Source organism: Arachis ipaensis, chromosome B1 (assembly GCF_059453495.1).
Source record: "Arachis ipaensis isolate K30076 ecotype BB chromosome B1, ASM5945349v1, whole genome shotgun sequence".
Taxonomy (NCBI): domain Eukaryota; kingdom Viridiplantae; phylum Streptophyta; class Magnoliopsida; order Fabales; family Fabaceae; genus Arachis; species Arachis ipaensis.
Window position 1 is genome coordinate 57,912,047 of NC_142436.1, and position 14,337 is coordinate 57,926,383.

The 14,337-nt window shown below is 30.0% G+C and overlaps 1 protein-coding gene across 3 annotated transcripts; it reads left to right on the forward strand.

Moving 5' to 3' along the window:
- The first annotated feature begins 6,994 nt into the window (after positions 1–6,994).
- On the forward strand, positions 6,995–10,488 carry LOC107630504 (ACT domain-containing protein ACR8). 3 transcript variants are annotated; one of them, XM_016333659.3, is made up of 8 exons: positions 7,085–7,215; positions 7,320–7,497; positions 8,160–8,205; positions 8,310–8,424; positions 8,508–8,575; positions 8,688–9,254; positions 9,341–9,445; positions 9,597–10,488. In XM_016333659.3, exons 2-8 carry the CDS (start codon positions 7,436–7,438, stop codon positions 9,960–9,962), a joined length of 1,329 nt encoding a protein of 442 aa, XP_016189145.1. In that variant the 5' UTR covers positions 7,085–7,215; positions 7,320–7,435; the 3' UTR covers positions 9,963–10,488. The 3 variants fall into 3 exon arrangements, with proteins under 3 accessions (XP_088357561.1, XP_016189145.1, XP_016189153.1); XM_016333667.3 differs by having other exon boundaries at positions 7,094–7,215; positions 7,387–7,497; XM_088501435.1 differs by having other exon boundaries at positions 6,995–7,497.
- The last annotated feature ends 3,849 nt before the right edge of the window (positions 10,489–14,337 follow it).

Consider the following 14,337-nt stretch of genomic DNA (forward strand, 5'->3'; position numbering starts at 1 on the left):
TCAATTCATCTTTTGCTCTTCTGTTTATTGCAATTTACTTCTGCTTGTTTAAATTTCTGCAATCCCAGCTCCCAATTCCTTTTATAATTCAAGCAATTTACCTTTCTTGCATTTTAAGATTCAGTCATTTATATTTCTTGCAATCTAAGCTTCTGTAATTTAACTTACTTGTTCTTTAAGATTCAGCACTTTTACTCTCTATTCTCTTTAATTTACTGCAATTCTTCCCTCTCCTTTTACATTTCATGTAATTTAGCTTCTGTCAATTACAAATCACTCAAACCAATACTTGATTCGCTTGACTAAATCAACCACTAAACTAAAATTGCTTAATCCTTCAATCCCTGTGGGATCGACCTCACTCATGTGAGTTATTATTACTTGATACAACCCGGTACACTTGCCGGTGAGTTTTAGGTGTTTGGAATTCGTTTTCCAAAATGCACCATCAGCTGCGATTGTATTGAGAATAATACTTTTGCCATCAAACGAGAAAAGATTTGGCCACATATCAACTTGGAACAAAATTAATCGCTTCATACTCAGATCAATGATCTTTATTATGTTTCAGTTCTCAAGTTACAAGAGACATTGAAGTGTAGACTTTTTGACCTAATTGACTTAATAATGTTGAACCAAATGGGGCTGGCAAGGCTTGAGAAAATCCCATTTATCGAGCCACAAGATGGGGAGTATGAAAAGTGACTCAATATTGGTCTTTTTTGTACATAGGAATACTAGTAGAAAAAATTTGAATGGCAGTGTAATTACCCCAATTTCTGTCAATTACACGTTGCACTTTCTCATTTTTCTCTTTGGCAATTCTTGGTCCTCGAAACCAAGTTGGACCCTATTTGCGATCAACAAAAGGTGCAAAATTAAGCTCCTCATTCTGAAAAGTTCTTGCATGGAAGAATTTGGTGAAAGTTTCCCAAAAAGGTCTCCAATTTTGGGTCCAAGGAAAGATGGTTTTAAGGATGCAAAGCGAATGCCTTTGATAGGTTGTTGGCTGAAATCGGAAAACTATCAACTTCTATAAACTTCTCAAAGACTACATTTAGCCATAATTGGAGAAGCCAGAGTGGTCCACCTACACTGAGAGGAGTTCGATTCTCAAGGCTTGTTACTATTTGGCCAAGCTCGTCGTATAAGTTACCAATAAGGAGTTTGGAGAGACATAAAGGTGATTTGTTCTCATGGATCAGAGCAGTAAGAGGTTGATAAAGTCTTTGCATAGCAACACTTCGAGAATAGAAAACCACAACATTTAACTAAAAACATAAAAAGGCTACATGCTCGTCATCAGAAACGGGATCTTTACCTTGACCCATGTTATTTTTTATGAATTCCTCGTAAGAAGAACTCTCCCAATGGATTTTATATTTCTTTTCTGGTTCTATGTTCGAGGTAATATCAATCCCAAAAGGATTTAACCCTGTAATAGCTTCTATATCAAAAAGAGTTGGGCCGACCATCCCATATGGCAAGTGAAAGTTGTTAGTCGACCGACTCCAGAAGTACAAGGCAGCTCCGATCATCCAATGGTGAGTGATAAGTTGGTATTGGGATAATCGAAGTAAGTCATATATACCATGTCAGACCCAAAAGTCTTTCTTTTCTGGTTTAATCCTTTTGAACCAGGCTATATAGTTCACACTCTTCAAAAAAGTCTTAGGATTGTTCCGAAATGGTTTTGTATGGTCATCGAAGGGAGCCATGTACATGTCCTTTTTTATTAGCAACTCTTGACCAGGGAGAGGGTTTGCTGCTAGTGGCCATGGTAATTCTGGAAAATGCACGGTGTCAAGATGAGTAAAATAAGAATACTCCTTTATGAAACGAATATATCAGAAATAATGGTTCCAAATATATATGGCTAGTATATGAAACGTACCTTGAAAAGAGAAGTAAATGGAGATGAGATTTATGAACAATGAGAGATCTATGAGAGATCTATGAAGAAGTTGCGCTTTGCTCTTTTGGATGTAGAACTTGAAAGATGAAATAATTCCGCACTGGTAAGAAGAAGATGAATTTAAGTCTCACAAACAGTAAAGGCATGTGAAGAAGATGTTTCTTGCCTTCAGGTGCAAAATTTAGAAGGAGAAATAATCTTTTGTGATGAAGAAATTTCTGGAAAAAATCTTAAAAAGTTGATAAAGTGGTATTTATAAGGAAAATTGAAGAACTTTTTGAATTGAAGAGAGTTGAAACACCAAAACTAATGGAAAAGTGTATATGATGAGACGCACATTTAATGAAAATGATGAAGTGGAGCAGTTTCTAAAATTTGGTGTCAATTGGGGATCCCAAACATTTTGAGTTTAAATTTTGTTTTCTTAAATGTTTTAAATAAAGAGAAAAGAAGTTTATTCATTCTTTATTCCATGAAAAGAATCGTCAATCCAAGGGCAATGTGTTAGCTAAAAATAATTTAAATTTGATGATGAACAAATCAAAGATATTTGTTTGGATTATGTCGAAGAGGTGCTCAAGATGATCGAAGAGAAATCGTCGATGAACAAGCTAGGTTGATCGAAGATGAATATCAAAAATGAGGATTTGTGATTGAAGCAACGGGAAGACCAGTAATCGAAGCAGTTGAAGATAGTTATCACACTATTGTTGTGGCGAGAACAATTATGTTTAGTTTCTTTGTATGTGGAGCACGTGAAGAACTTTTGATTGGTTGAAAATGACTATAAATAGACATAGCTTGAGAGGAATAAGGGTTGGAATTCATTCTCAGAAAACACTCACGCACACTCATATCTGAACGATTTTTTGAGTTTGCATTGAGTCTCTTTTATGTAAGATTCTTTCTATTGTCTTACATTTTTTTAAAATTCCTTATCAAGTTTCCTTTCTGCAATTTATTTTTTCCTTTGCAAGTTTTTTTTATTTGTATTCAATTTCTTGTATATTCTTTTGAATTTGAAGTCTTTCGATTTTGTAGAAGCATTTTATTGTGTTTTTTTTAATTGAGTCATTTACTTTATTTTTTTTGCATTTTTTATTTCAAATTTTATAGTTTTTGGTTTTTTGTTTCTACGTTCGTTTTTTATTATTAGTCTAAGAAGAGTTTTTTATGGATAATTAAAAATTAAAATCTTTAAATTAAAGTGTATTTTCATAACCTAAATTTACTAAAAATTTTCATAACAGTAAATAACTCACATTAACTACAACTGACGAGACGTGCACATTATGTTATCAACGAACTTTTCCCCCTTTTGACCTCGTTATTAGGGAATTTCAAACATTAGCAACAAGATAGTTTTAGCCTATGCCTCAACTTATAAGATTAAAGATTAGTTGTTAATTGTTTGGAAGTAAGTAAAGCTGGTAATATGCTATTGAATGAGTTGGAATTTGGAAGCTCCTTGCAAATTAGGTGAGAACGAACATATTTGTTAGGGCTAGGGTGGAATAGGCGAACACGAGGTAAAAGTACCGACAAAATCAATTGAGTTGAGCTATGGTTATAAGCAAAGTCGATGATCAAAATAATTAATAATACAACATACAATAACACTATGCATTGCTACTACACTACACAACATATATACACAAAGCAGAAAATAAAAATATAAAATACAAGAAAAACCAGCCAAAAAACAACGGGACATGTGAAAAGCCGATGAAAGCGGTGCCGTCACGTGAGACCACGTCATAATATGCGTCGTCAAGACAAAAAATCCCGAACCCTTACCTTAATTACCAATAGCAACTCGCAACTAGCAACTAACAACTATAATTATCCGTGTCGATTGAAATTATAATTTTAAATTTTTTTAAATTAATTTAAATTATAATAATTTGATTAATAAAAAAATAACATATTATATATTATTTTTTTTAAATTTAGTATTAATTGAATTAACTTTAAAATAATTATTAATCGATTTTAATAATTTATTTTTTTAATAAATCAGATATATATACTGAATGTGATTATAAATAATATAGTAATAGTTAAATTCACCAATAAATATATTAGTTATTATCACATTATAAAACAAATTAAATATAAAAGCTATTAGTACTTATAAATCTATAAAATTACACTGTCTTTGTTCGCGTGCAAGGGTTTACTTATCAAATAAACTTAAAATATGAAAAAAAATATTTATAAATTGAACTAGCATCACTTGAAAGAATAATAAAAAATAATCAACTTACCTTATCATCTATGAGAACCGTTTCTATGTAAATCGTCTTGTTCTTGTCAAATTTAGATGAGACTTTTCATAACCTTATATATTAATTTTGTTAATATATATATATATATATATATATATATATATATATATTTATCGGTAGTTTTTCTTAATATATATACATATACATAAATAAAAAAATATATGAATTATATTTTATTAAACTCTATGTTACCGGTTATTAAAAACATTAAAATATATGAACTAAAAAATTTATAAAATGGACCTAACATCACTTGAAAGAATCATAGAAAATAATTTACTTACCTTATTATCCATGAGAAACATTTCTATGTAAGTCGTCTTGTTATTGTCAAATTTAGATAGAACTTTCCATAACCTTATATATTAATTTTATTAAATAATTCTATATATATTTATATTACCGTAGTTTTTTTTAATATATATACATATACATAAATAATTCTATACATATACATAAATAAAAAAATATGTGAATTATATTTTGTTAAACTCTATGTTTTCGGTTATTAAAAACATCTAAATCACATATATTAATTATTTTTTTGTTATAATTATTTCGTTTTATATATATGATTATTTTTTATTCTACAATCGTGCAATAATTTTTTATTTTTTTATATCTATATATATTCCTCAATTCCGACTCCATTCATACACATATTAACAGTTTTTTTCTAATAGTGATGTTTTAACTTTTCGTTTTCTTTTTTTTCACGTATCTTTCTTTTTTTCTTAAATAGTGATGTTTTAATATTTTTTTTATAAATATATTTTTCTTATTAATTAAAATATAAAATGAGAATAATGACTTATTTAATTCAGTATTTATGATAATAAATAAGATGACCATTATATAAGTCATTTAATGTAAAATAGTTTAATTTACAATTATAATTAATATATGTATTGCCCATAAATAGATTAAAAAATAATAATTTCGTAACAAAATAATCACTTAAATTGAATTACAATTAATTAATTGATAGAAATTATAATAAATTGTATGATATTTAAAAGGGTGTGTTTGATTTTATATTGAAGAAGAAAAAAATATGTTTGAGTCTCTTAAACATTTTTTTATGTTCGGTAATTTTTATATATTCTGAACGCGGGAATAATTTTATTTCTGAACACGTTTACATGAAATTAAAAATTGTAGTTTAGTTATCTTAGCTTGTTACTATAAAAAATTAGGTGTAAAAATTTATTTTTTTCACTCAATTATATCTTCTATTTTATTCTTATATACTATATTATTATTAAAATTTTGTATAATATGAATAATAATTTTATTAAAAAAATAAAATAAAAAAAAATTAATTATAAATAATATTAAAATTAAATAATAAAAATTTATAATAAAAAATAATATTAAATTAAAAAATACTGAAAATACTAAAAAAATTATAAAACATTTTTTTTGTTTGACATTATAAAATTTGTAGTATTCTCTTTTATATTTTTATTTTTTATTGTATTTATTTTATTTATATAATAAATATTTTCTATATTAATTTTTTAGTATTTTGATTTCTCATGTATGCTATTTTTTTTAGAGTTTTTATTATTTCTTAGTTTATACGAGATTTTTTTTATTATACTGTCTTTTAGGCCTATATTTTAGGAATTTTTTTTTATTTTTATTTGGATTTGATCATTTAGTTTTTTACTTATTTTTTTTGGCTAGTTATTTTTTTATGTATTTTATTAGTGTTTTATCTTTTAATTTAATATTTATTTGTATTAAAATATTAAACTATTAATTTATTCATATATTTTTTTATTTTTAATATAAAATATATTTTATTAATTTTTATATATTATTTTTAATTTAATAAATAAATATTAGTTTTATTATAAAATTAATTAATAAGACCTATTTAAATATCTAAATAAAATAATAGGATAATATAAAAAATTATTTAAATTGATATTTTTTAATAATTTTTTTATCTAAAAATTAATTTTGAGTAGTATAATTTAAATAATATTTATTTTATTATAATTTATTTTGTTATAAAGATTGACAAATATAAATTATGTTAATATAAATTTATTTTTTATCATAATCAAATTTACAAAATTAATGTTATACAAATTCTTCTTTGTAAATTATAATCTAAACACACACTAAGATGAGTAGTAACAAGATTGTGGGCTTGTTTGGGAAGTTTTAAAAATTATTTATTTGAGTTTTTGACTTATAAAAAGTAGTAGTATTAATGTTTGATGCAATTTTTAAAATCAAATGGTAGCTTTTTAAAAAACTATTTAAATACTTATACAAAAGTTAAAAAAAATAAATTTTTTTATAATAAAAAGTTTTTATCTTATTTTTTTAAATAAGCACTTTTAGAATTAAAAAACTAAATATAAAATAATTTATTTTTAACATAAATATTTATTATTTAAACTATTTTTTAAAAAAATATTTAAATAAGCCGTTTTTTCATTGCTTTTTACCTGGTCCCAACTTGCCACGTGGATCGACCCCTCTCATTAATCGAGCATCAGCTACTCCCTCAGCTGTTGAGTCCACAATACGCAAAGCAAGACCGCCATCGATCCCACGTGTTCTGCCAGCTGGATCGTTAACTAACCCCGTTTCCCCACGACACGTGTCCTCGTGGTTGGTTGACCTGTCAGTAAAGAATACAACTGTGAGAGTAGCGGGACATAAGGAGGATAGAGAAAGAGCTTGTTCGGTCAGGGCGGGCAAACCAACGGGCAGGCTTAGTCACTCACTCACTCTATGTCAAACGGCCTAATAACATTCTCTCTCTTTCCGTGTAGGCGTCGCTTAGAAATTCCTCATTTTTCTAATTAATAATTAAATAACAATAAAGGAAGGGTGGGAAGAAAATTGTCGTAAATATAAATACGCATAAGTATATTGTGCGGTGTGAGGATTTGGAAGAGTTAAGAACGAAGCATGCTTTGCGGTTGGAAGAGAGAGAAGTAACTCTGGCAGTGTTGCCAAACGCAGAGAGAAGGCGACAGTTTGGTGAAGGTAGTTTTATGGCGATTGATTCGAAGGTGGAATTGCAATAAAAGCCACCGTTTGGAATTTAAGCCTTTACCTATTTACGTTTCTTCTTGTTGCTGCGGCTTCAGGTATATATATATACACATACATAAAAAGAAGGAGGTTCTGAAACGTGTAAATCTACTTCTGCAACAGAGTGTAGTGTACTGAAAACTGAGGTTTCTGAAGCTCGCAAAAAGGATTAATGGAGTGGTCAGCTTGTACGGATGAATACGAGAAGCTTGTGATTCGGATGAGCACGCCTAGGTCCGTTTGTTAAACCTTCATCTTCTTCAAATTTTTACAATGTTTGTTGCCTTCTTTTCTGGTTTCCATATTTAGGAGTTATATGATATGATTTTGAGATGTGTCAAGAATCAGGTTGATTTTTTGGTGAATCTTATCTCAAATTTGTGTGTTAATCGTCATTCTTATGTAGTTTCTCTGTTAGATTTCGCCATGTGTTTAGCTCCTTCCAACGAATTCTCTGAAATGTTCATCATTCCAGATCTCGTAATTTGGAATTCAAACCGGTGGCTTTCATCACGTGTTAGAATATTCGTAAATTTCTTTACATGAGATTTCATTCATGTTTCGTTTGTAGCGGTTCCATTACAAAATCTTTTAAAATATTTTGCCAAATCCCCAAAATGTGTAAGAGTGATGACAAAAGCATTTTCCTAATTTCACCAACTTTTCAAAATTGATTTGTGCAAATAACTATATCTAAATAATCTTGACTCTGCCTTCTTAATTTTTTCCCTTATTGTTTCTTTTGCCTACCCTTCCAGAGTTTTATTTGTTCTTTTCATCTTCAACGCTTATGCAATAATTCCTTGTTTTTCAAAACAGAACAAAATTGTTGACATTGAATATCTGGAATTCCGAGGAAAAAAATGACTAACTTTTTACCTTTACCTGCAAAACAGGGTCGTAATTGACAATGCCGTGTGCTCCACAGCTACTATAGTTAAGGTACAGCAAAATGTCTTCATTTTGTTTTTTTTTTTTTTAAAAATTAGGTTTTCGTGTAAAACAGGAAAAACCAATAGAAATATTTGCTTTGATGTGGTTCACAGGTTGATAGCGCCAGAAAACATGGGATTTTGTTGGATGCAATACAAGTGCTCGCTGATCTGGACCTTTTGATTAAGAAGGCTTACATTTCCTCCGACGGAAGGTGGTTCATGGATGGTAAGCTATTTTGCTTTCCTTTTTTACTTCTAGTAGTAATTAGTTATCCTGATGTGCACTAACTTATGGCTATATCTACGCAGTTTTCCATGTTACAGACCAATTAGGAAACAAGTTAACGGATGAGAGCGTATTAAATTATATTGAACAGGTATTGGATTGAGGATTGAGATTCTTATTTAATTTAATTTTGATCCTATTTACTGATTAAAATTGATTGGAATTTAATTGTAACTTAAATTCTTGTCTATATTTGGTAACAGTCACTTGGGAGTATTCACAATGGTAAAATCAACAGCTCCAATGGTTTCACTGCCCTGGAATTAACAGGCACTGACCGTGTTGGTATTCTTTCGGAGGTGTTTGCTGTACTGGCTGAGCTGCAGTGCGATGTGGTTGAGGCAAAGGTTTGGACTCACAATGGCAGGATTGCCTCCCTGATCTATGTTAGAGACTGTGATTCCAGATCTGCTCTTGAGGACTATCAGAAGATTAATAAGCTTGAAGCACGTTTAAGAAATGTTTTGAAGGGTGACAATGACATTAGGAGTGCAAAAACTTCAATTTCTAATTCTGTCATACACCCGGAAAGAAGGCTACACCAGATGATGTTTGCTGACCGTGACTATGAAAGGAGTCGCATTTTCAAGTTTACCCCTGAGACACCATTTGTATCGGTGCAAAATTGGGCGGAAAAGGGTTACTCTGTTGTAAATGTTCAGTGCAAGGATCGAATTAAGCTAATGTTCGATGTTGTGTGCAATTTGACAGACATGGAATATGTTGTGTTTCATGCAACTATTAACACAAAAGATGATCAAGCTTACCTGGTATTTATTCGACATAAAATCTGTTCTTTTTATCTCACATCTTAATTTATTTGCTTATTTAATGATATTCAATTTGTCACTTACAGGAGTTTTATATAAGGCATAAAGATGGCACTCCAATTAGTTCAGAACCAGAGCGCCAACGTGTGATTCAATGCTTGCAAGCTGCTGTGGAGAGAAGGGCAAATGAGGTAAATCATTAAGCATCATTTAAACGCACTTTTTATCTGTTATATTAAATTGGCATCTACCTATTGATCAATATGAATGAACATATACTATGATTAATTATTCTTCCCATTTCCAAGTTCTAATAATTATCCGTAATTCTTTGGATAACAGGGTGTTAGGCTAGAGTTATATGCTGAAGACAAGCAGGGCCTTTTAGCAGAGGTTATGAGAACGTTCAGAGAGAATGGGATGAATGTGACTAGAACTGAAATATCTACCGTTGGAGGTGTGGCTGCAAATGTTTTCTATGTAACTGATGCAATGGGTTACCCAGCTGACCCAAAAATAATAGAATCTGTTAGGCAGAAAATTGGGTTAAGCAATTTAAAAGTGAAGGAGTTGCCTTTATTACGTCAACAGAAGACAAAGAGCGAAGGAGATCAACCAGGTGGAGTTGGTGGGGCAGTGTTATTGTCTCTTGGTAGCCTCGTGAGGAGGAATCTCTACAATTTGGGCTTAATCAAATCTTGTTCTTAAAGCAGAAAGTGAGGAGGGAATTTAGAAGGAAGTGGAAGGAAGATAATGTTCAACTTTTTAAATTAGAGCATATTAGCTAGTAATATTCTTTGCTTCATGCTTGGGCATTGTGTACATAAAAAGTAAAGGTGGAATTTGGTGATGGTAGTTGTTCCTAGTTGGTTGGGTTGGGATTTGGTTGGTGAAAAACAACAGATAGGTATACATGTAGCTGGAGGGGTATGGGGCCCCACTTTACACCATTTTAAATGCTTTGCGTGAGGAATTAAAGAATTTGCATGAGAGATAGGGCATTATAGAAGAAGGTTGTTGTTTACCTTGGTGGGACGGTAGTTGTGAAGTTGGATGGAAATATAGGTAGGGATTGGATTCTTGGTGGCACACAGTTTAGGTAGAGGCGGCACAAAGTTTGGTTCATACAGAAGAAAAAGAAAAAAAAAATTATGTAGAAGTCATTAAAATTGTGTACATAACGACGTTTGGATGATTATTGTTATTAATTAAAGTGGTTGACTCCATTATTTAATTTATACTGGTAAATTGTTAACTTTGTTTCTCCAATAACTGACTCTGCACGCGTTTGAATTTTATTTGTTTGGTGGCTCCACCTTGTGTTACCCATTGCCACTACCGGATCTTGCTGGATCTTGGGGCCCCCTTGGAAAGAACTCTGATAAGTACTGAAGTATTTGTACATGAACCTGATATATTATTCTATTCGGAAGAGTTTTAACTGTACCAAGAACATCGGTATTTCAGTTGTTTCAACGGTTGATCTGAATTATAAAAAATATATATAATATATATTAATTAAAATTAATGGTTAAAACGGTTGATCTGAATTATAAAAAATATATATAATATATATTAATTAAAATCAATGGTTAAAACAATTGAAATACCGATGTTCTTCAGTACACTTGAAATTTTTCCTATTCTAATTTCTAACTTGTAATATATAAGTAATTAATATAATGGCGTTAACATATGAGAATGTTAAAATAAATCAAATATCAGAAAGAATTAACCTCATGTAAAAATCTTATCTAATAGAGTCCTGATAGATTACTGTAGGCAATTATTTCGGTACTTTTTAGAAATTAGAGGGTGAATTATTATCTTTTTATATATTATTGAATAATAGTATAATTTTACATGTAATTTAACACATAAATTTTTTAATATATTTTTTGAATATGAAGTATAATGTTTAAATTAAACTCTAAATAATTAACTTATTGCATTATTTTCATTTTAATGAGATTATAATAAAATTTGATAAATACTTGCATACTCTTAAAGTATATTTTAAGTTTTTAACACGTATTTCAAAAATCTATTTTTATCTAAACTTTAATTATGTATTAGATTAGTTAAGTGTTTGTTTGGGCGCCATTGTTTTTGATAAAAAAAGATCTTTTTTCATCAAAATAATGACGCCCAAACAAGCACTTAACTAATCTAATACATAATTAAAGTTTAGATAAAAATAAATTTTTGAAATACGTGTTAAAAACTTAATTTTTTTTTTCTTTTTTAGCGTATTTGGCCAATTTTGAGTAGTAAAAGTAAAAGTACTAGAAAAATCAGAAAAACATCTTTTTTTAGAAGCTGTAATTTACATCTTTTTTTAAAAGATTTTTTTTCCTTAAAAAAAAGATGTTTTTCATGTAATAAATAAACAAAAAGATACTTTTATATTGTTATATCCAAACATAATTGATAGATAAAAAGATCTTTTTGCATGAGATAACTAAACATAAAATTACTTTTACTTTTTCATAAGATCTTTTAAAAAAAAAATAATTCGAAAAAAGATCTTTTCTTAAAAGTTCAACCAAACAAACCCTAAATATATGATTATTTCATATATTAAAATTGTATAAAAAAATTTCGTGTTATAATATATAAGAAATAGTAATTTATCCTTTAGTTTCATCAATTGCATTGCCACTTTTATATATGGTTTTTGTACAAATAAAATAAAATTTTAGAGAACACTTCTTATCCAGAAAGATGGCTCCATCTATTGTAATTTAAGCAAGAAGCTAAGAGTTGGAAGTTTCGTTTCTCTAAAATCCAAAATCTTCTATTTACTTATTACGTAGCTGAAACGGCTCCAGATACATATATACATATAGGGAAAGAGGGAGAAATTAAACTAAAGCAAATAGTCCCTTTTCCCCATCTTGCTGTTCGAGGACGCTACATAAAATCATTTTGTCTGTTCAATTAATGAATGGAACTATGCCAGATATAATTTTTTATTTGGTACAACTTGGACGGACATTTTAAGCATCATGTTTAATTTTAGGATAGTCACTATCCAATCAATTCACATATTATTTTATTTTTAATCTAATTAATTCATCACATAATCTTTTAGTAAATTATATATAGAAAGAAATTAATGTACTTAAGGTTTCAGGATAGTCATTAGTCTCTACCCAATCTGATATATATTTATCTTAGAAATCAAGCTTATCATATCAAATTAATGTGCACAAGGTTTATCCTATAGAACACATAAGGCAACTAAGTTACATATTATGGTAACACCAAGCATAACTAATAATAAAATATTATGGCAATTTATTGATCACTTATGCAATTGATTTGTTAATTAGTAACTCAAGATTTTCTAAAGCATTACATGATTTGGACAGGTGGCAATTCAATATTCGGAGACATGGACATGCCGGCTCACGTGAAATCAATTTTTATGGTTTGATGCATGCTTGACATGGATGATGCAAAGGATGCAGTATCATGTGAAGAATACTAGGTGATGAAGACCCAAAAGTAATGGTACCCAAACAAGGTGCATGCATGTAGCATACACTGAAACACTACCCATGACGAAGATGCATCTATTAAACTCCACATGAATTTTCTGTTTATATAGTTAATGCCATATGGCTTCAACTGTTGCTTTCATTCTATCTATTTTTTTAAACCAATTTAAGTGATGATGTGCCCTTCAAAATTCAGATATTTGGTTATGCTTTATTTTTACTCTAGTTTAGTAGCATTTTAACTTTTGTTCCCATGCTTGCAAGTTCTAGAAATTATTGACACCAAATTCATAAATTGATTTAGTGTATAATAAGTCACTATAAGAAAAAAAAAAGTCTCTCTGGTAACATTTTTTTTCTTCCCACTTTTTAAAGTGTAGTCAAAAGGGGTTAATGGCTACGCTTTTATGAGGGTGGTGATTGATTAGAGATTTGACCACGCCTTATTTTTGCCACACTTCAAAAGCGTTCTGAAAGAGGTCAGTAGCTACACTTTTATGAGGGTGGCGATTGATTAGAGATTTAGCCACACTTTTTTTGCCACGCTTTTGAGCAATAGGTATGCTTTTAAAACGTGCCAATAGAGTTAAGTTACAGTGACATTTTTAAAATACCGTCGCTACGTTTTTTGGCATACTTCAAAAGCGTGGCCTAAAGGTATCAATCGGCACGATTTTAAGTTTTGGTCACCTTTTAAAAGCGTACCCATTTTCAACCTATTATGTGTGTATATATATATATATATATTTCAGAAACCTTAAATTGTCATACACTCCTCTCACTCTCACTCACACACTCACGCCGCGCACACAGTCACAAACTCCTCTCTCACTCATGCAATCTCATGCTCCATTCTCCTCTCTCCGTCACAGTCCTCTCTATCGCTGTCGGTCAAAGCCTCACGCCATCCAGCAGCCGCGTGTTCTCAGTTGCAGTTCGTCAGCCTCCAGCCGTTCTCAGTGCCCTGGTGTTTTGTCATTCTCAACGCCTTGGTGTTTCGTCGTTCTCAGCGTCGTCGTGCTCCATCACAATTCGTCAATTGTCAGTCTTGCAACGTCCAGCCTCTCCGCCAACGTCCAGCCTCTTTTCCTCTGTCGCAGCATCTTCCAATCTCTTAGGGTTTTTGATTTTTTTTCTTAATTCTGTTTTTAAATTCTTTTTATTTGTCATCATTTGTTGTTATGATTCTGATTTTTAAATTCAATTTTAAAATTTTTCAAGCCTTAGGGTTTTTGATTTTTTAATTCTGTTTATTTGTCGCAATTTATAAATGAAAGTGCTGATTAATAATGCATTGAAGCTGAAAAAGTTTCATTTTTGATAACATGTTTTGATTCCCTGTATCTTCCACAATGCCATTCAGGTCTTAATTGTTTCTTCTTTTTGTCTGTGGCTTTTTCTCACTATTGATTGGATCTGGTTTTTTCTCTTTTTTTCTTGTATCTTTTTCTGTTTGTTCTGGATTCATGTGTAGTAATTGAATTATTGATTAGAGACTGTTAATACCAAATTATAATTGTCTCAATATGTGACTCACTACTATTTTGTGATTAGAATTAATCTTTACTTAGTAATTCTTA

Bases quoted from the DNA above. Each gene is read 5' to 3' on its own strand.
- LOC107630504 (XM_088501435.1), top strand. From the start codon at position 7,436: ATGGAGTGGTCAGCTTGTACGGATGAATACGAGAAGCTTGTGATTCGG. The intron at 8,425-8,507 runs GTAAGCTATTTT...ATATCTACGCAG, and splicing joins CGGAAGGTGGTTCATGGATG to TTTTCCATGTTACAGACCAA. The intron at 9,446-9,596 runs GTAAATCATTAA...TTTGGATAACAG, and splicing joins TGGAGAGAAGGGCAAATGAG to GGTGTTAGGCTAGAGTTATA.